This window comes from Hyperoodon ampullatus, assembly GCF_949752795.1.
Source record: "Hyperoodon ampullatus genome assembly, chromosome: X".
NCBI classification, from domain to species: Eukaryota; Metazoa; Chordata; class Mammalia; order Artiodactyla; family Ziphiidae; genus Hyperoodon; species Hyperoodon ampullatus.
In genome coordinates this window covers 97,025,643-97,045,911 of record NC_136913.1, presented here as the reverse complement: position 1 = coordinate 97,045,911, position 20,269 = coordinate 97,025,643, and the positions used below count along the sequence as shown (strand labels likewise).

Here is a 20,269-nt window from a genome sequence, read left to right as displayed (position 1 = left end):
TGAGGAAAGGCCTTCCAGATTCTTTGTTAGGACAGAGACACGCCTTGCTTCTGCCATTAACCCAGTGCCTTGAAGCTGAATGTGTTGCACCTGCTCATGGGAATACAAACATGTGAAGTTATCCAAACCACGTGAAGTTATCTAAAGACCTGAGTTTATGTGGGGAATAGCCATGTGAATGTCAGAGAAAATGATTCCATTCCCAAATGGTGCTCTCTCCAAGAAAGAAAGCAACATTTGACTATACCAGCTGCTCAGTGGAATAAATCATTTGTTTCTTCCTAACCAGCTCTGCCTTCCTCTTGCATTCCACATTAAACCAAATAGTTCTCCAAAGCAACTTAACCGCACAAAGGGGGAAATTACAGTCTAAGACGGCATCTGCCACAGAAGGTGCATCCTGGTGGCCTCTTCCACTGTGCCACCATCTAAGCCGCTGACTGCCCATGGCGAAAGCTCTCCCCCACTGCCGTTGCCACACAAGTGCAGACTGTCCCTTTAAATGTACCACCGAAGAGGAAGCTGGTGTTTACTTGGCAGGAGAGAAACAGGATACTTCATGCTTGGCATACTGCTACCATTGGCATCCAATCCAGAAGCTGCTACATTCTGTAGGGGTGGCAACTATTTTGTCCTCAGGATAACATAGTGGAAGATACAGCTATATTTACATACAGGCTTTTTAACAGAGATGCCTGTCACCCCTGGTAAGCTCACAGGAGGCAACAGAAATGGCACAGCCAGGAAAAGGCAAGCCAAGTCCTCAGTGCCTTCTGGCAGGTGAATACACAGTACCAGCGAGGGAGGCCTGGTCTCTTTCCCTGGTCCCCAGAATGTCATTATGACAGGGATGTATGTATCCCATAACCCTCCCAAGAATTACTAAGTAGATCGTTTGTCTTCAGTGCCCTTTTCCTTTGATCACAGCAAATCAAGAGGTTGAGGCTTGACCCTACTACCAAGTCGGTTTGCTTCCAGGCTCAACAAACATCCCCTAATGAAACAGCAACCATCAATATAGAAACCTCAGACTGAAAACAGAAGCATCCACTCAAGCATAGTTTACCAAATGCTTGATGGACTTCAGATAATAAATGGACACAAGCATCACTGAAACATGAAAACATACAACAACCTCAGCCACACAGGCATGTACTGAAGTATTTGACACTGGGGAAGTAGGAAGGATGAAGAAAAGAGGTTATTTTCAAGGGGAAAAATATGAGATTTGGAGGCAGAGTAACTGGGTTCAAGTTTCAAAGTTTTCTTACCTTGGGCAGGTCGCTTAAGCTCACTGTGACTCACTGTGACTCACTTTCCTGATCTGAAAATAGGATGATGATAATTTCTTAAGCAAGTATTACTTTTCTGATTTAGACAATGTTTAATTATGGGGAGATGCCTGTTTAGTTTAAAAAATAAGAGGATGGCTTTTGAATTCAAACATAGATATAAACTCTACCCCTGATACTTATTCACTATATGCCACTGAGGAAGGCACTTATTCTCTCTAAACCTGAGTTTATTCGTCTGTATAATGGGGATGATGATGACACCTATCTCAAATGGATGCTGCAATAATCAAATACTGTTGAAATAACACTTTATAAACTATAAACGCCAAGGTAAAGAAAAGTTTTCTTTAAAAAGTCTTGACTAGAGTGACCAACCAATCTGGTTTGCCAGGGACCAAAGGATTTTATTTTCCAGGGCCTGGCACTTTCAGCACTAAACATGGAAAATCTTGGGCAAATTGGAAAGAGTTGGTTACCCTAGTCTCGATTAGCCCTTAACAAAGTCAAGGGCCTGAATAGGCCTTAACTGGGAAGACTAGACCTTAACTAGACTTAGGCCCTGGCTTAGCCTCAGCTATACTCTGACTAGGCATTAACTAGGCTTATGCCCTGGCTAAGCTGTAATTACACTCTAACTAGGACATAACTAAGTTTAGCCCCTTATGGGACTTAACTGGGCTAAATAGGCTTTAAAAAGGCTCAGGCCCTTGCTACATCTTAAATGAGACTCTGATTTTGCCTTCTCTAGACGTAGGTCCAGCTAGGCCTTAAATAGTCTCTGAATAGATGTAAACTAGGCTTAGTCCCTGACTAGGCTAAATAGGCTGTGACTAGGACTTAACTAAGCTTATGCCTGATTAGACCTTAACTGGACTGGCTAAACTTTAACTAGGATGAATAAGCCTTAAGTAAGCTTAAGCCTTGGCTATAGCTTGACAAGACTCTGGCTAAACCTTAACTAGGCTCTGACTAGGCTCTAATATGCTTAGGCCCTGGATTCTACCCCTGACTAGTTTCTGACTAAAATTTAAGTAGATTTAGGCCCTAACTGGGCTCTAACTACACATAAACTAGGTTTGGGCCACGGCTAGTCCTTAACATATCCTGAGGCGATCTTCACCATGTTGGTTACCTTAACTGGGTTTAAGGCCTGGCCGTATTTTAAAAAGACTCTGGCTTAGCCTTAACTCTGAATAGGCTTTAAAATGCTTAGGCTCTGGATTCTACCTCAGCTGTTTCTGACTAAAACTTAGGTAGATTTGGGCCCTAACGGCTCTGACTAAACATAAGCTAGGCTTAGGCCATGGCTAGTCCTAAACATACTCTGAAAAGATTTTAACCATGCTGGCTAACTTTTAACTGGGTTTAGGCCCTGGCGATAACTTGACAAAACTCTGGCTAAAACTTAACTTGGATCTGACTAGGTTCTAATAAGCATAGGCCCTGATTTGTACCCCAGTAAGTTTCTGACTAAAACTTAACTATATTTAGGCCTTACCTGGCTTCTTAAAAACTAGGCTTTAAAATGCTTAGGCCCTGATTTGCACCTCAGTTAGTCTCTGACTAAAACTTTACATTTAGGCCTTGCCTGGCTTCTGAAAAACTAGGCTTTAAAATGCTTAGGCCCTGGATTCTACCTCAGCGAGTTTCGGACTAAAACAAGTGGATATAGGCCATACCTGGCTTCAGAGTAACTGGACTTTAAAATGCTTAGGCCCTGGACTCTACCTCAGCCAGTTTCTGACTAAAGCTGAAGTAGATTTAGGCTCTACCTGGCTTCTGAATAACTAGGCTTTAAAATGCTTAGGCCCTGGATTCTAACTCAGTCAGTTTCTGACTAAAACTGAAGTGGACTTAGCCCCAAACTGACTTCTGAATAACTAGGCTTTAAAAATGCTTAGGCCCTGGACTCTACCTCAGCCAGTTTCTGACTAAAGCTGAAGTAGATTTAGGCTCTACCTGGCTTCTGAATAACTAGGCTTTAAAATGCTTAGGCCCTGGATTCTACCTCAGTGAGGTTCTGACTTAGACTGAAGTGGATTTAGGCCCTACCTGGTTTCTGAATAACTAGGCTTTAAAATGCTTAGGCCCTGGATTGTACAACAGCCACTTTCTGACTAAAACTGAAGTGGATTTAGGCCCTACCTGGCTTCTGAATAACTAGGCTTTAAAATGCTATGCCCTGGATTCTACCTCAGCCAGTTTCTGACTATAAGTGAAGTGGATTTAGGCCATACCTGGTATCTGAATAACTAGGCTTTAATATGCTTGGGCCCTGCATTGTACCTCTGCCACTTTATCACTAAAACTGAAGTGGATTTAGCCCCTACCTGGCTTCTGAATAACTAGGCTTTAAAATACTTAGGCCCAGAATTCTACCTCAGCCAGTTTCTGACCAAAACTGAAGTGGATATAGGCCCTACCTAGCTTCTGAAAAACTAGGCTTTAAAATGCTTAGGCCCTGGAATCTACTACAGCCACTTTCTAACTAAAACTGAAGTGGACTTAGCCCCTACCTGGCTTCTGAATAACTAGGTTTAAAAGCTTAGGCCCTGGATTCTACCTCAGCAAGGTTCTGACTTAGACTGAAGTGGATTTAGCCCCTACCTGGCTTCTGAATAACTAGGCTTTAAAATGCTTAGGCCCTGGATTCTACCTCAGCCAGTTTCTGATTACAAGTGAAGTGGATTTAGGCCTTACCTGGCTTCTGAATAACTAGGCTCTAAAAGCTTACGCCCTGGATTCTACCTCAGCCAGTTTCTGACTAAAACTGAAGTGGATTTATGCCCTAACCGGCCTCTCAATAACTAGGCTTTAAAATGCATGGACCCTGCATTGTACCTCTGCCACTTTCTGACTAAAACTGAAGTGGATTTAGCCCCTACCTGGCTTCAGAGTAAGTAGGCTTTAAAATGCTTAGGCCCTGGATTCTACCTCTGCCAGTTTCTGACCAAAACTGAACTAGATTTAGCCCCTACCTGGCTTCTGAATAACGAGGCTTTAAAATGCTTAGGCCCTGGCCAGACTGGAGTGCTGTGCCCGGCGGTGGCGGTGGCGGTGGCTCTCAGCCGAGTTCTGCCTTTGCGTCCGCGCCAGCCCGGAGCCTCCAGGGGCCGACGGTCAGTCCCGGCGCGGCGAGAGGATGGTCATCCACGTGTTCATCACCTCCTCCTCGGGCTTCGTGGCAATAAAGAAGCAGCAGCAGGATGTGGTTAGATTTCTGGAAGCCAACAAGATAGAGTTTGAGGAGGTGGACATCACGATGTCAGAAGAGCAGAGGCAGTGGATGTACAAGAACATCCCCCTGGAGGAGAAGCCCGCCCAGGGCAACCCTCTGCCACCTCAGATATTTAATGGGAACTGATACTGTGGAGATTATGACAGTTTCTTTGAATCCAAGGAAAGCAACACAGTCTTTTCATTCTTAGGCCTGAAATCACAGTTGGCATCAAAGGCAGAACCTTAGCGAAGAAAAGAGGAAGAGGACGGAGATGCATTTTGGAGCACCCCTGGTACTCAGCACACACCTGCTTACCTAATGCATCACTGTGACAGAAGCCACATGCATTATCAGTAACTTTGCTTGCCATGGAAAAGGTGTTTTGGGAAGACATGGGTCTAATGGGATTGCATGAGTGCTTTAAACCAAATCAGGACCGTGGTGGATTTTTTCCTTGTTTTCAGAATTGCCTGCAGTTGCCTCACTCACCCGGAGGTACTGTCACCTGTTACAGGTGTGCGTCCTGAATAACTGAGTGATAAGCAGGTGGCACCATCAGAGAGAAAATAACTGGATCTGCCCTGGGTTGTAGTTGATGCCAGGATTGCTCAGACCTGCTTCTCTTCAGGCTGCCTAGGTGGTGTCCTTGAAATTAGTCTGCCAGGCTATTAGAATATTTTGATCAGAAAGAAAAAAAGCAATGTTGGTTGACAAAGGGCTAAAGATCTTTGCTGCAGATTCACAAGCATCACTATTCCAGTGCTTTGTCATAACTGTAGAAAAAGTTAGATATTCTAGCCTCCTTTTAGTAATGGAAATTCTTACCCCCATAAATCCTCCAAGCCCTACAGATGTTTCCAGAAATCACTGTTGCAACAATGTGTGATCAGAACCAAGTGACAGGGATGAAAAGAATTGCTATTTGGAAAAATACATGCTTCTTTATCTCTTACAAAGGAAAAGTTTCAGCTAATGTGTAAGATGACTTAAAAGATATATTTACAGAGGTGCACTGATAATTAATTTATAGGGACATTATCTGACTCGTACCTGAAGGCATTTCAGCTCCAACAACTTATTATGCGTAAGTGCACATATATTTTTAAACGCACCTCCCCTAACTAATAGCTGCTTATATATTTTGCAAAGGGATTGTATTTTTCGAGAAAGGAAGATCTCAGTTAGATATATTTTGTGAACCCTTGAGGAGGCATATTAAAAGATACTAATATTGCTGCACACTTTAAAAAAATAAAATAAAATGCTTAGGCCCTGGATTCTACCGCAGCCACTTTCTGCCTAAAACTGAAGTAGATTTGGGCCTTGCCTGGCTTCTGAAAAACTAGGCTTTAAAATGCGTAGGCCCTGGATTCTACCTCAGCAAGCTTCTGACTAAAACAAGTGGATATAGGCCCTACCTGGCTTCAGAGTACCTAGACTTTAAAATGCTTAGGCCCTGGATTCTACATCTGCCAGTTTCTGACTACAACTGAAGTAGATTTAGCCCCTACCTGGCTTCTGAATAACTAGGCTTTAAAATGCTGAGGCCCTGGATTCTACCTCAGCCAGTTTCCTACTAAAGCTAAAGTAGATTTAGGCCCTACCTGGCTTCTGAACAACAAGGCTTTAAAAATGCTTAGGCCCTGGATTCTACCTCAGCCAGTTTCCTACTAAAGCTAAAGTAGATTTAGGCCCTACCTGGCTTCTGAATAACTAGGCTTTAAAATGCTTAGGCCCTGTTTTCTACCTCAGCCAGTTTCTGACTAAAACTGAAGTGGATTTAGGCCCTACCTGGCTTCTGAAAAACTAGGCTTTAAAATGCTTAGGCCCTGGATTCTGCCTCAGTGAGTTTCTGACTAAGACAAGTGGATATAGGCCCTACCTGGCTTCTGAGTGGCTAGGCTTTAAAATTCTTAGGGCCTGTATTCTACCTCAACCAGTTTCTGACTAAAATTGAAGTGGATATAGGCCCTACCTGGTTACTGAGTAACTAGGCTTTGAAATGTTTACGCCCAGGATTCTACCTCTGCCAGTTTCTTGCTAAAACGGAAGTAGATTTAGCCCCTACCTGGCTTCTGAATAGCTAGGCTTTAAAGTGCTTAGGCCCTGGATTCTACCTCAGCCAGTTTCTTACTTAGACTGAAGTGGATTTGTCACCTACCTGACTTCTGAATAACTAGTCTTTAAAATGCTTAGGCCCTAGATGCTACCTCAGCCAGTTTCTGACTAAAACTGAAGTGGATTTAGCCCCTACCTGGCTTCTGAATAACTAGGCTTTAAAATGCTTAGGCCCAGAATTCTACCTCTGCCAGTTTCTGCCTAAAACTGAAGTGGATTTAGCCCCTACCTCACGTCTGGATAACTAGGCTTTAAAATGCTTAGGCCCTGGATTCTATGTCAGCCAGTTTCTGACTAAAACTGAAGTGGATTTAGCCGGGACCTGGCTTCTAAATAACTAGCCTTTAAAATGCTTAGGCCATGGAATCTACCTCAGCCAGTTTCTGACTAAAACTGAAGTGGATTTAGGCCCTACCTGGCTTCTGAATAACTAAGCTTTAAAATGTGTAGGCCCTGGATTCTACCTCATCCAATTTCTGCCTATAACTGAATGGATTTAGGTCTTAAAGGCTTCTGAATAACTAGGCTTTAAAATGCATGGGCCCTGCATTGTACCTCTGCCACTTCCTGACTAAAACTGAAATGGATTTAGGCCCCACTTGGCTTCTGAATCAGTAGGCTTAAAATGCTTAGGCTCTGGATTCTACCTCTGCCAGTTTCTGCCTAAAACTGAAGTGGATTTAGCCCCTACCTCACGTCTGGATAACTAGGCTTTAAAATGCTTAGGCCCTGGATTCTATGTCAGCCAGTTTCTGACTAAAACTGAAGTGGATTTAGCCGGGACCTGGCTTCTGAATAACTAGCGTTTAAAATGCTTAGGCCATGGAATCTACCTCAGCCAGTTTCTGACTAAAACTGAAGTGGATTTAGGCCCTATCTGGCTTTTGAGTAACTAGGCTTTAAAATGCTTAGTCCCTGGATTCCACCTCAGCCAGTTTCTGCCTAAAACTGAATGGATTTAGGCCCTACCTGGCTTCTGAATAACTAGGCTTTAAAATGCTTAGGCCCTGGATTCTACCTCAGCCAGTTTCTGACTAAAACTGAAGTGCATTTAGCCTGTACCTGGCTTCTGAATAAACGAAAGCTAGGCTAGTTCCATAGCTATTCCTTAACATACTCTGAGGAGATTTTAACCATTTTGGTTAGTTAACTGGGTTTAGAGCCTGGCTGTACCCTAATAAGACTCTGGCTAAGCCTTAACTCTGCTTTGAATAGGTTTTAATAAACTTAGGCTCTGGATTCTACCTCTGCTGATTTGAGACTAGAACTTAAGTAGATTTAGGCCCTAACTGGGCTCTGACTAAACATAAGCCAGGCTTAGACCATGGCTAGGTGTACTTGAGTTCTAACACTTAACCAGGCTGAGTTTCTGACTTGACCTACTAGGCTTCAATTACATTTTAACTAGGCTTAGGCCCTGCCTAAGTCTTAACTAAGCTCTGACTAGGACTAAACATTTTTTATCCTCCTATTAGGACTTCACTAGACTATGACTGTGACTTATGAAGGCTTTGGCCCTATCTAGACCTTTACTGGGCTCTGACTTGACCTAAGGTAGGCTATGGCACTCTTTACGCTTTAACAATACCCTGATGAGTCCTTAACCAAGATAACCAGCTTTTAACTAGGCTTAGGTCTTGGCTCCACCTTAATAAGGTTCTGACAAGTCTAACTATGCTTAGGCTCTGGGCAGGCCTAACTACGTCCTTGCTAATAGTTAACTACACCTAGGCCCTGACTACACCTTAACTAGACTGACTAGACCTTAACTATGTTTAGGCTAGGCCTTATCTGGGTTATCTAGAGTTTAACTGAGCAACTAGGCCATAAGCAGGCTCTGGCCCTGGCTGCCTCTTAACTGGGCTTACTAGCCCTTAACTAGGCTTAGCCCTAGTTTAGCCTTAACTGGCCTTTGAACCTGGCTACACCCTTGTTAGTTGTAACTAGGACAAGGCCATGGCTATAAGTTAACTGAGCTTAAGCCCCAGATAGGCCTTATCTAGCCTGACGTCTTGGATAGACTCTGGCCTTGCCTTAATTATTGTTTAGGCCTTGGCTAAATCTCAGTTACTCTTTACTAAGAGTAACCTCAATAATATATTCCTTTCAGCCTTTAGCTCACTTAGTTTGCATCTGCCATTACCTCACTTTTCCTGTAGTTTCAGGCTGCCCTCTGAGTCATAAAAAGGAAACAGACATGACCCCACTGTATCCTCACTGTAACAGGAAATAGACTACTTCTAGCTTCGTTGCAGTCAGATGTATTTATAATGTAACACAGGAAGCAACCACTGAATTCACACACACACACACCCCAAGAAACCGGGGGATACTTTTTTAGGTAACACTCCACCTGGAAGTACATTTCCTTTTCACCCAGTCAAGATGGTTTATATAATTCCTTCCAGGACACCTACATTTTGTAACCAGTTTTTAATAGCTAGAGATGAAAGTGTTCCCAAGTACAGGAGCTGTACCCACAGCTTTTGCCTATAATGTGCAATTGGCAGTTAAGAAAAGAGAGAGCTGACACACTACAATTTCAGTAAAGGGAGTGTAAGCTTCACAAGGCTGAACTGAGCATGTGTAGACCCTGTGAACTCTCCACAGTTAGCTTATCAGGCAAAATGTGAAGAAGTAGCCAGTTTGGTGTATACTGGCTTGGACTATTAAAGGATACTGAAGTCCTCAGTTGATGACTTAAGAACAGGATGATGAATGCAGCTCAGAGCATGAACCATGAATTCCTGTCTAATGGTTTCATCAATACCCTAGTGACAAGAGACTGGTAATTGGTTCCAAAACCCTGCTATACTATTTGGTTTGGGAGTATGTATTTGTATAATTCAATTTTTAGTAAAATACTTTTGATTCTTTCCTCATTGGGAGGTCACTTCGGCCAACTAATCATTTTTGTCATCCTTATCAGATTCTAAGTTAAATTTAAATAGGCCTGTATAGTCCTATTAACCCCTTCAGTACAGGGTGACTCAGTATCAGCCCTGAATGAACCAAATGAAATTTGTAGGTACTATCCAGGGCAAAGCGAGTAAGTAGCCCTGCTCACTGGATAGTGCCTGAACAGGACCTGTTCCTGTAGGATGAAACCACTCCTTACATCAGGCTGTGTGCAGCCTTATGGCAATGGGGCTGATCTGGGCACCAGGACCAGGGCGTTTATGCATTCATTCACTCACCCCACAAATTTTATTTATCACCTACTATGTGCTAGATATGGTCCTAGGTACTGGAAATATGATAGTAAGCACAAATAATCACAGCCCTTGCCCTCATGGAGTTTTCATTCCACAAACAAAACAAAGAGAGGGTCTGCACAGTCATGAATTGAAGCCTAGATTACAACAATCTATACCCTATGGATATCACAGGGCAAAGTCAAATATAATGGGCAAAGCTCAAAAATGACAGAATAGCTCAGCAAGTAGGAGGAAAGACCTAGGTGAATGGCCATGAGGTCAGAAAAATAGACAGCTGCAACAAATGAGTTGTTATCCTCACTTTATAAGTATGAAAACAGAGTTGCTGAAGATCACCTGGCTAGTAAGTGACAGAGATAGGATATCAACCTAGAACTAATTGACTCCAGAACCCCCGTGCTTTCCAGAGCCATCACACTACAGTACTGATTTCTAGCCCTAAAAATCTCAGGAAATGAGCAAAGAGCTTTAAGCAACCTTATATGCTTACTAAACCACTCCTCATCAGCTCAGTCCTTATTCCTCAGTTCTGCCTGCTTCTCAACACTGGGGTAGGCATAAATCAACTATATTCCAATATTTTTTTTTAAATCATCAAAAAAATTTTAAAAACAAATGGAGCAGGCATATGGTTTTGATGGGGAGGGAGGCATGAAAATCTGGTGACGGGCCTCCAGGAGTGTGGTGTGGGCAATGGCTGAAAAGAAAGAGATGGTTACAACTGTATAAAACCTCTGGGCTATGACCACTTTTTTTGGAAAACAAACAAACACAAAAGACTACTTCATGAGGATTCTTTTACAGTAAATTATTGAGAGGGGGTGAAAATAACCAGGAGGTTTAGGACTTATCCAACATAACAAAATTCTCTGAGGATTTATAGTAATCCCTGGGGTTGTAAGGAATGCTAATGCTTATTAGTCCATAGTCTGCCAACAAAACAGCAAATTCTTGCATGTAAATAGACTGTCTATATCAGGCAAAAGTAAAATTTAGTTTCTTGGAAGCAAGAGACTAGCCCCATCACTCTGACTAATCACCTTGATCCAATGACGGGAGGGAGTTCATTGCACAATGGTATCTAGGGGAAGTCCAGTTGAGAATAGGAAGCCAATCTGCTTCAAGGCCAAGGAACTTCCAAGGTTGTTCAGTACTGCCACCATCACTCAGTTAAATCTCACAAAATACCAATCAGTTCTGCATCTCTTCTCATACCCCTCCTCAAAGTGTCTCAGAAGCAACTTAGTAATGCTATAGCAAGCTTTTTTTTTTTATGGCAGCTGGATTCTCTAGCCCAGTTCCCTGGTCAAAGTGTATATATTCTTTGGTCTCCTCCATCTCCCTGGAAGATCCCACAGGGATGCAATGTACTCCCCACTCAAAGCCTGCTGGCAGGCTAAGTATGACTAATGGTCTTCAATGTCCATTGGGAAAGAAAATGGCTCTGTCATTGGATTTGTCTGTACCACAGAATTCAGAAATTCAATATCACACAATTAATGACAGACTGCTTTTTCTAGTTCTTTAATTATTTCCCAGAATGAGAAGTGTCTTATCTTCTGAACTAGAAAGAATGTGGTAGGTAGAAAAAACACGCAGTATAAGGAAGGAAGTGTGTTTTCTAGCTTCTCCCTCTGCTCTTTACGCCTACCATCGCCACTACCAACACCACGCCATCCTAAGCAAGTCATTTATACTTTCTGGTCCTCAGTTCTTCTTTCTATAAAATGCAGTAAATTACTCACTTGAAAAAAATGGGGGGAAAGTGGACTAGATAAATGAATCATATCAGCATAGTGGATAAGAGCACAGGGTGTGGAGTTATACAGATCAGGGTCTGAATCACAGCTCTGTCACCTTGTCGCTATAAGCCCTTGGCACGTCATTTAACCTCGCTGAGCTTCACATGTCCTTCTCTGTAAAAAGAGGGTGGAGAGTAATAATACCTATTTCACGGGCTGTTATGGGGCCAAAATCCAAGACTACTTGGAAGATGCTTAGTTCAATAAATAAACGTGACCCTTGTGCAACCTCACTCCTTTTATTTGTATCACTTTTGGGTGTCTTAAGAGTATTTATCAGGCACTTGATTAAAATGTATTGACTGGTGTATCGGACTTGCCCATAGGGCAGTAGGGAGATTCATAGGGCACTACCAAGGAACCTCAGAAGCCTGGAACACAGTGATAGAACAGGACTAGATATTAGAGTTTTTCTTTATCCTCACCCCACCCCCCCAGTTGAGCTCAACCCACATCTAGTCATTGCTTTGAACTACAACAAAGAAGTGTCTTCCTGGAACCATAGGCCCCACTGGGATAACTAAAAGTGTCAGGGAGACACTTCAGGTTTAGCCTAAAGAATGAGAGCCAAGGACTGACTCCTGGGTTCTTTGCTCTGCTGGGGCACTGAAACCTTCTGTACCTTTATTTTATACATTCCCTCTTTCTCTGATTTCTCCAACCTCTGGCCAATCTCTGAGGAGGCTACAGACAATATACTTGAAAGATACTTTGAAAAGGAAAATATTGAATATTATTAACTACTAGTTGGACTTTGCAAACAAATTAATAAATGCCCCTTACAGTTGCAGAAATGTTACAAACCCCTGCTGTAATTAAATCTCACTCCAGCTTTGCTTTGATAGTCTGGATCCTAGGGGAAGTATGTTGACACCATTTCAGTACTTTGTGTTTCAGTGCAAGTACTGAGCCATTTATTCACTCCAGGGAAGAGAGAGAAAAGAATGAGTGTAAGGGTCTCAGAACTGAAAGCAAGTAACCAAGGAAGATGATCCATCCCTTTCTGGAGGCTGTGAACTGGACACCAATGTTTCTCAGTGGGAGGTGGCTTTGGATTGCCCCTGCTGAAGTACAAGGGAAATAAATAAGCTAGGCCCAACTCACCTAGAGCAATGGGTTTCAACTGAGTCAGTTCCACCCACCCCAGAGGACATTTGTCACTATCTGGAAATACTTTTGGTTGTCACAACTATTGGAGGCCGGAAGGGAGGTGCCACTGGCACTTAGTAGGTGTAAGCCAGGGATACTGCTAAACATCCTACAATGCACAGGATAGTCTCCCAGAACAAAGACCTACCCAACCCAAAATGTAAATAGTGTCGAGAGTGAGAAAATCTACACTAGAAAATCTTTCTATCCTTCCTATCCTAATAACTAGCAAATATTCTTGAAAGCCTTTCTTGGCACTGTGGGAGATATAAGACATGGTCTCTGCCCTAAGGAAGCTTAGACTCAAATATGGAGACTAACCAAGCATACTGAAGCTACCAGAAAATAAAGAAGTATATCACATAGCTATTTTTTTTCCTACATAGTATGGTCTAGCCCCCAGGTACTAAAGGAAATTTCAGGAGGAGAAGAGCAGAAGGCATGGCAATCACTCAGGAAAATGTAAGAAGAGATGAATCTTGAGTTGGTGTTCGATGGAGAAAATTATTCTCGTTGTTAGGAGAAAGATGAGTCTATGCTCACTACCCATACTTCCTTTCTTCCCGTTCTCTATTTAATTAGCATCTTGTAATCTGATTTCAGGACTCCACAGACTGGAGGACTCCACAGAAAATGTTCTCTTATAGGTGACCAGTGACATGTTAATCACCAGACCCAATCACCTATCCTCAATATTTACCTTCCTTGACTCCCACCTTTTTGAAATTCTCTTCCTCCTTGGCTTTTATGAAATCATCATCTTGTTCCCTTTAGATCTCCTGGGGCTCAGCCTCTTTCTTTCTATAGCTAACCTCAACAGGTAGGTGGGCCTCAAACTCCAGTCTCCTGTCTTCTTCTCACTCACTGTTTTCTCTTCGTTAATTTTTTTATTCATTCATTTATATCCACAAGGATATAGATATAATTCCACAAGGGATTTTAGGTAGTTATAATATCATGCTCTGAATTTTCCCTTAATTCTCATACCCATTCCTACGGTTTCACCCATCATCTCTACATCAGCAGCTCTCCAAACTACACCTCTGACTCCGATGTCCTTTCTACAAACCACTCCTCCATACCCAACCACCTCCGGGCCACTGTCCGCAGACGCTTCAAATCCAGCATATCCTAAATTTAGAGTAACCAACTAGTCCTGGTTTGCCCAGGACTTTCCCAATGTTAGCACTGAAATTCCCACATCCTGAGAATTCCCTCAACAGCAGACCAACCAGGATGTATCTGAAATGAATTCATCACATTTATCCCAAATCCAGTTCTCGTCCTGATCTCCTGATTTCCATATACCGTTTAATAGCAGAGTATCCTCAACTCCTCATTACCTTCCACCCCAACACACAATTTATTACCAAATATTGTCAATTCTATCTCCAAAATATCTCTGTCACCATCGCCTCCTTTCAACTCCCACTGCTCTAATTCAGGCCCTTATTGCCTCTCACCTGGAAAGTTACAAAAGACTCCTACTCAGTCCCCTCCCTCCCACCCCCTTTGCCAATTCACCTTCCGTACAGCCAAGATGGATCATTCTAAAACACAAATCTGATCGTGCATACGTAATCATCTCATCAACATGGAAGTCTTACAGACTGAACCCCCAAAACAGTATTAAACCTCGGCTCTGGGGTATTCAAGTATGATGACTACACAGTGTAATACCTTAGAAATGTTGCCATGACTGGCTAAAATGCACCGAGTAATAATATGAGCTGTAAGTGAAAGGGAAAAGCAAAACAAAACAAAACCAACCACCATGGTCTTGAGAAGCCAAGAATTTTGAGTCTGTCGGTTACAGTTTTGCATCTTCTCACTTTTTCAGAGAAGTATATGACAACCACAGTTAAGGTAAGTTAAGTACTGCCAGGGAACTCCGGACAGTATAGACCAGTTATGGCCTTGATATTCATCTGACATAGAATCAACTGGAAGTTACGTTATGCAGAAACTAAGATAGATAGTCTGTGAGAGAATACACTTGCTCCCTTAGGCTAAGTCTTAACTTGTCTGTGGCCCGACTTTCAAATCACCTCCCATACAAGAGCTATAGGCTTTCCATCCAGCCTGACGAGAAAAAGGAGAATTTGCTTGAGTGACATTTACATCAGTGTCAGGAAATATGTATCCCATTTGAATAATGATGGGGGGCAACCAAATTTAGATTATGAGAAGTGAAAACTGCCAGATAAAGAAAAAGCCAAATGTTCTCCCTAGAGGGGAAAGAGAGCTCGTCCCTCCCTCCCTCCCTCCCTCAGCAAAACAAAACTGTCCTCTGTCTCCTCTCAGACACTTGCAGGTGGTAAATTGTTTACAAAGGAACTCACCTTGGGAGTGAAAAGCTGACCTTCACAAAGGCATTAGAAAAAGATGGCTATGAGAAAAGCAGGGCCATAACCCAATGGTTTACCTCCCTAATATAGGAATTTCCATCGCATTGTAGGTAACTTCCTTGTCCATCTAGGTAAGTAAGAGATGTAGCCGCCCATCAGAAGAAGGCTCCCCCCAGCTAGGGTCCCACCTTTCGTTTTTTGTTTTTTCTTTTTTGGGGGGGCCCATTCGTTTTTCTAGTTTTTCCGTCACTTAATGGGGCATTGAAACATTAACACATTTCATTCATCTCCCAAAGACCTTGCTTCTGAAATTCATTCTCCCTTCTCCATCAGGGACCTCCTTAGTCAGGAACACACACGCATACATCATGAACAAATATATATTCCTTCATCATTTAATAGAAGCAACACAACTTCTCAACCGGGGGGATATAAGCCAAGGTCTCTGCCCTACAGGCATTTAGAGTCTAATCAGGGAGACCAACAAGCACGATTAACAGCAAGGAAGTAGACTGCATAGTCATTTTTTTCTATAGTTGCTATAGTAACTTGGAGAAATAACACTGGAATCTTTAAGAAAACTTCAAAAAAATAAAGGAGCATGAGGGAACAATTTTAGGGTGATGAAGATGAACTCAAACTGCAGTCATTGATCTGCACACTTAAAATAGCTGCTTTTTTATTGTAAATTATATCTCAATAAAGTTGATTTTTAAAGTGCAAAAAAAGAGAAAACTTTAAATTTTTCAAAGAATGGAATTAGAGTTCATTCAGGTGTAACACAGGGAGAGAGGTTTTGAAGGTACGAGAAAAAAAATTCAGAGTTGGGACTCGCTTTCTGTCTCTCTCTCTCTCTCTCTCTCTCTCACTCACATACACACTACACACACACACACACACACACACACACACACACCTTGCTTTTGTCATATAATATGGTTCAAGCTTATTTAGGCTTAAAGCATTAAACAGCTTGTTCCAGAGTAAATCCTCTGCTGTCAACTCCCCTCTAGGCCAAAAAACCACTATGTTCACTGCCCTGCTGATTCCCACACCTCTACCTCCAGCTCTAAACTTCAGTCTTTTTTCAGCATTCCAAAGCCCTAGCAAATCAGCAAGAATAAGACAAGTACGACTATTTGGTATTTAAGTGAACACTCACTCTGTGCCTAGCACAGAGCTAACTTTTGTCTATCCGTTGTCATTAATACTCCAAATAACCCAGCTACCACTTTTTAAAGAATTGACTATGTGCAAGGCATCCAGACACTGTGTTAATGACTTTTCATGTGGAGTATCTCATTTAATCCTCACAACAATCCTAGAAGACAGGCAATATTATTATTCCCATTTACAGATAAGGAAACTGAGAATTAAAAGAACTTGTCCAAGGGCACACTGTGAATACATGGCCAAGCCAGAGTCTGACCTCAGCTCTAACTCCAAAGTCTACATACCGGAGACTGTGTTGTATGATGGTTACAGCCACAGGTTAGCAAACTTTTTCTGTAAAGGGCCAGATAGCAAATATTTTAGGCAGCATAGGTCATAGGTCTCTGTTGTAATTACTCAACTCTGCCAATGTAAAAAATAAGCGTGGCTATATTGCAATAAAACTTGATTTATGCAAACAGGAAACAGGCTCCATTTGGCCCCCAGTTTGATGGCCCCTGGGTTAGAGCATCAGTGGTGTACACAGACCTGGGCTCAAGACTTGTTCTTTAGTCTCTCTGTGGCTCAGATTCTTCATCTGTAGAATAGTAATAATACCTCCTTCATACAGTCATCATGAGGAATAAGGATTAAAGGAATGAACAAAAATACAAAGTACCTGGCACATAGTAGAGTGCTCATTAAGTCATGATTAAAAGCCCACCATAAGGCTGGCCCCTAGAAGGAAGGAGAAAGGAAATGGGTTAGGATAGGTACCACTCTCTTTAAAATTAAGCCACCAGGCTCCAATAGTCTTGATAGTGGGCAGCAATAATTACTCCCTCAGAATGCCTGCTAATTCTATGCTCCCACCAGCTACACAAACCTTCTTCTTTTTTGAGTTTACATTCCTATTTTATTTTTATTTATTTATTTGTTTGTTTGTTTGTTTGTTTGTTTGTTTATTTTTTGCAGTAAGCGGGCCTCTCACTGTTGTGGCCTCTCCCGTTGCAGAGCACAGGCTCCGGACGCACAGGTTCAGCGGCCATGGCTCACGGGCCCAGCCGCTCCGCGGCACGTGGGATCTTCCCGGACCGGGGCATGAACCCGTGTCCCCTGCATTGGCAGGCGGACTCTCAACCACTGTGCCACCAGGGAAGCCCCATTCCTATTTTAGTCATTAGTGAGAGTCTCGTGGTTTCAAGGGAGGGTAGGAATATGATTTTGTCATTATTTGCTAGGTGTTTCCTTCAGGAATGAGATTCTGGTCGCTGGAGTCATGTCTGGCACAGAGTAGGTGCTCAGTAAATGTTGCTGGCCTGATTGAACTGGCTTTGGAGTGGTACTTCCTGGAAGCAGAAGGAAAGTGACTTCCTAAAAGCCCTCAAATCACTGAGGACTCATGTTTTCTTTGCCCATGTGAGCACGCCTGCGTGTGTGTGTGTGTGTGTGAGAGAGAGAGAGAGAGAGAGGGAGAGAGAAGGGGGGAAGGAGAGGTGTAGGAGTATGGGGGGGGGGTTACATTAAGCACACAGGAGCCAAGCTCCGTTGGTCTCTCTAAGCCTTGCTCCTGAAAAATCACCCAGTGAAATCCACTCGGAGTAAGCTGTTTTTGCTTTGAGCCAAAACCATACTCTTGGAATCTTCCATCGTGGCTTTAAAGAACCTCCTGAGATACTTTAGCTTGTTAGCCAGCCCCGAAAAAGCCATCCTTCCTGCAATCCTGACTTGCCAGTCTTTCTCAATGAAAAATTCTCTCCTTTACCTACAAAGCTGTCTCTCAGTCCTCTAAGATGCCTTGCATAACAATCCAGTTTTCATTCTGGAATTTCTTAGAGGTATTTATAGGATCTGACTATACAATGAGGACAGTACTGACTCCAACTGGATGTACTTCTCCAATGCACTATTCCTCCCCACCTCCCCTCCCTAACCCTGCTACCACCGCCATCAGTCTCCTTTCCAGAATTCCAAGTCAGTAACTGGCATGACAGAACACACCCTCAGAACATTCAGAGGAGCTGATCATGGAAGCAGTGCTGATGTGTGCCAACTGTCTAGGCAAAGACTGTGTCAGGTCACATATATAGTCACTTCAAGACTATCCATCCAAGAAGCAACAGTTCTGCATCTCATGATAATAACAATAGCCATAATGTTGAAAATAGCTAACATTATTGAATGCTTCCTCATCTAATTCTCACAATGGTTTAGTGCTCTATGCTTTGATATTTTTATTCCTTGAGGTATTTCCCCTTCCAGCCTCTTGATTTAAACCAGTAGGATCTCAGCTCCCAGCTGACCCCCAACCACATCCTGTCTGATTTTTTTTTTTTTTGGAGTACAGTTGATTTACAACGTTGTGTTAGTTTCAGGTGTACAGCAAAATGAATCAGTTATACATATACACATATCTACTCTTTTTAAGATTATTTTCCCATATAGGTCATTACAGATTATTGAGTGGAGTTCCCTGCACTATACAGTACTGTCTGACTTCGTATTTGGTTTTTAGTGGGTTTCCAGGCTCTCTTCATCAACTGCCCTGACACACTAGGTCACTTGCTCCCTCCCAGGTGAGCCGTTTTCCCATGTAGGCTCCCCTTCTAGAATTTCCCTCTTTGGAGTAGGAAGTGAGCACCCATCACCCTCTGCTGCCATCTCATGGTTAGAACAAGCCATTGCATTGGATTTAATTCCACAGCACTAGATGCTTTCAGAGCCCCTTACCTCCAACACAGGAGAATTATAACAGCTGCCAGGAAATCCCATTTAGCTAATTTTGACTGCTGTGTATACTTGCAAATGGAAAATTATATATTTTTAAAATGTGTTCTAAAACAGAGTTTTCAGCATCTAGCTCACTTTCCTCCATTTAGTTCAAATTAGTGAAGTTTAGCTGTAGTTTGAAATTAGAGGTATGACTGCCAGTTGACTTATTTTGTGCCTCTGCACCTGTGTTGCCATTGCTATTGGGAGCCCAGATCGGGAACCAAGTTGACTAGCTAAGTGCAACGACAGCCAGCTGAGTCCCAAATGTCTCCATAACCCCTGGGTAAGCACACATCTCCTTTCTTTCAGAAAAAAAAAAAAAATGTCACCATGGATTAGTGATCTGAACAGATAAATAGCAAATTGTGTTAGACAGAGACTACATGTAAAATGTAGGGGCTACTTCGCATCATAATTTGGGACTAAACTACTTGCCAACACCTCTTTCTTTGTCTCAAATTTCTGCTGCAGTGGTAAAAAAGCAGAACCGCTTAATGAAAGTATAGCTCAGCAAGCTCCTGCGCTGGTGAGGGAAGGGAGGTGTTTTGAACGTTTCTCCCTCTTTGGGAAATCTTGCATTGCTACCGATTTCCTTTTTGAGCATTTTTTCTCCTCAACGGAGCCCAGCTTGATTGGCAACTACAAAACAAAGCAACAAAAGTCGTTCTATCTCGGGTCATTTCTGCTGGCTTTTTAAATACACTTTTATACACAACTAGACTATTTTCTGAAGAACTGACATCTGAGGCAATGAAAGTTGGGCCTATTCCAATGTGCAGCCATTTGCTGAGGGAACAGAAGATTCTTGAAGATCAGCAGACTTTTTCAAACCACCGAGAAAGGCCCTTTATCTCAGATCCTGCCATAGCCAGGAATTCGATTTTTCTTCCCAAGCCTCATCGTCTCCCCTGGGGCGGGGGAAGCCACTCATTCTCACCTTTTAGATTTTCTTTTCCTCCAAATGAACTAAAGGAAGAAGTGTTTGCAGCTGTGGATCCCCCAGCTTGAAGTCAGCTGATCCCTTTTAGGAAACACAAAGGTAACTCACTGCCAATTACTTCAGAGAACAACAGGCCCAGACTGCCTTCCAAACCCCTGAACGTGAGACATATGTCAAGGCGACCTTCCTTCCAGCCTCACCTATTGCACTTTTGTACACACCCAACAATTTAAAATCATCTGACAATAACCAGTT

General features: G+C 42.6%; 2 protein-coding genes across 2 annotated transcripts in view; both read left to right on the top strand.

Moving 5' to 3' along the window:
- TRPC5 (transient receptor potential cation channel subfamily C member 5) overlaps window positions 1–20,269 on the top strand; it is a gene marked incomplete at both ends in the record, with an annotated part of 136,603 nt that overhangs the window by 52,457 nt on the left and 63,877 nt on the right. The gene's annotated exons all lie outside the window — the stretch shown is intronic.
- On the top strand, window positions 4,438–4,761 carry LOC307069122 (SH3 domain-binding glutamic acid-rich-like protein 2; the record flags this gene model as incomplete). Its single annotated transcript, XM_079727270.1, is given in 2 exon segments — window positions 4,438–4,656; window positions 4,660–4,761. Coding segments are annotated over 2 exon segments (321 nt in total).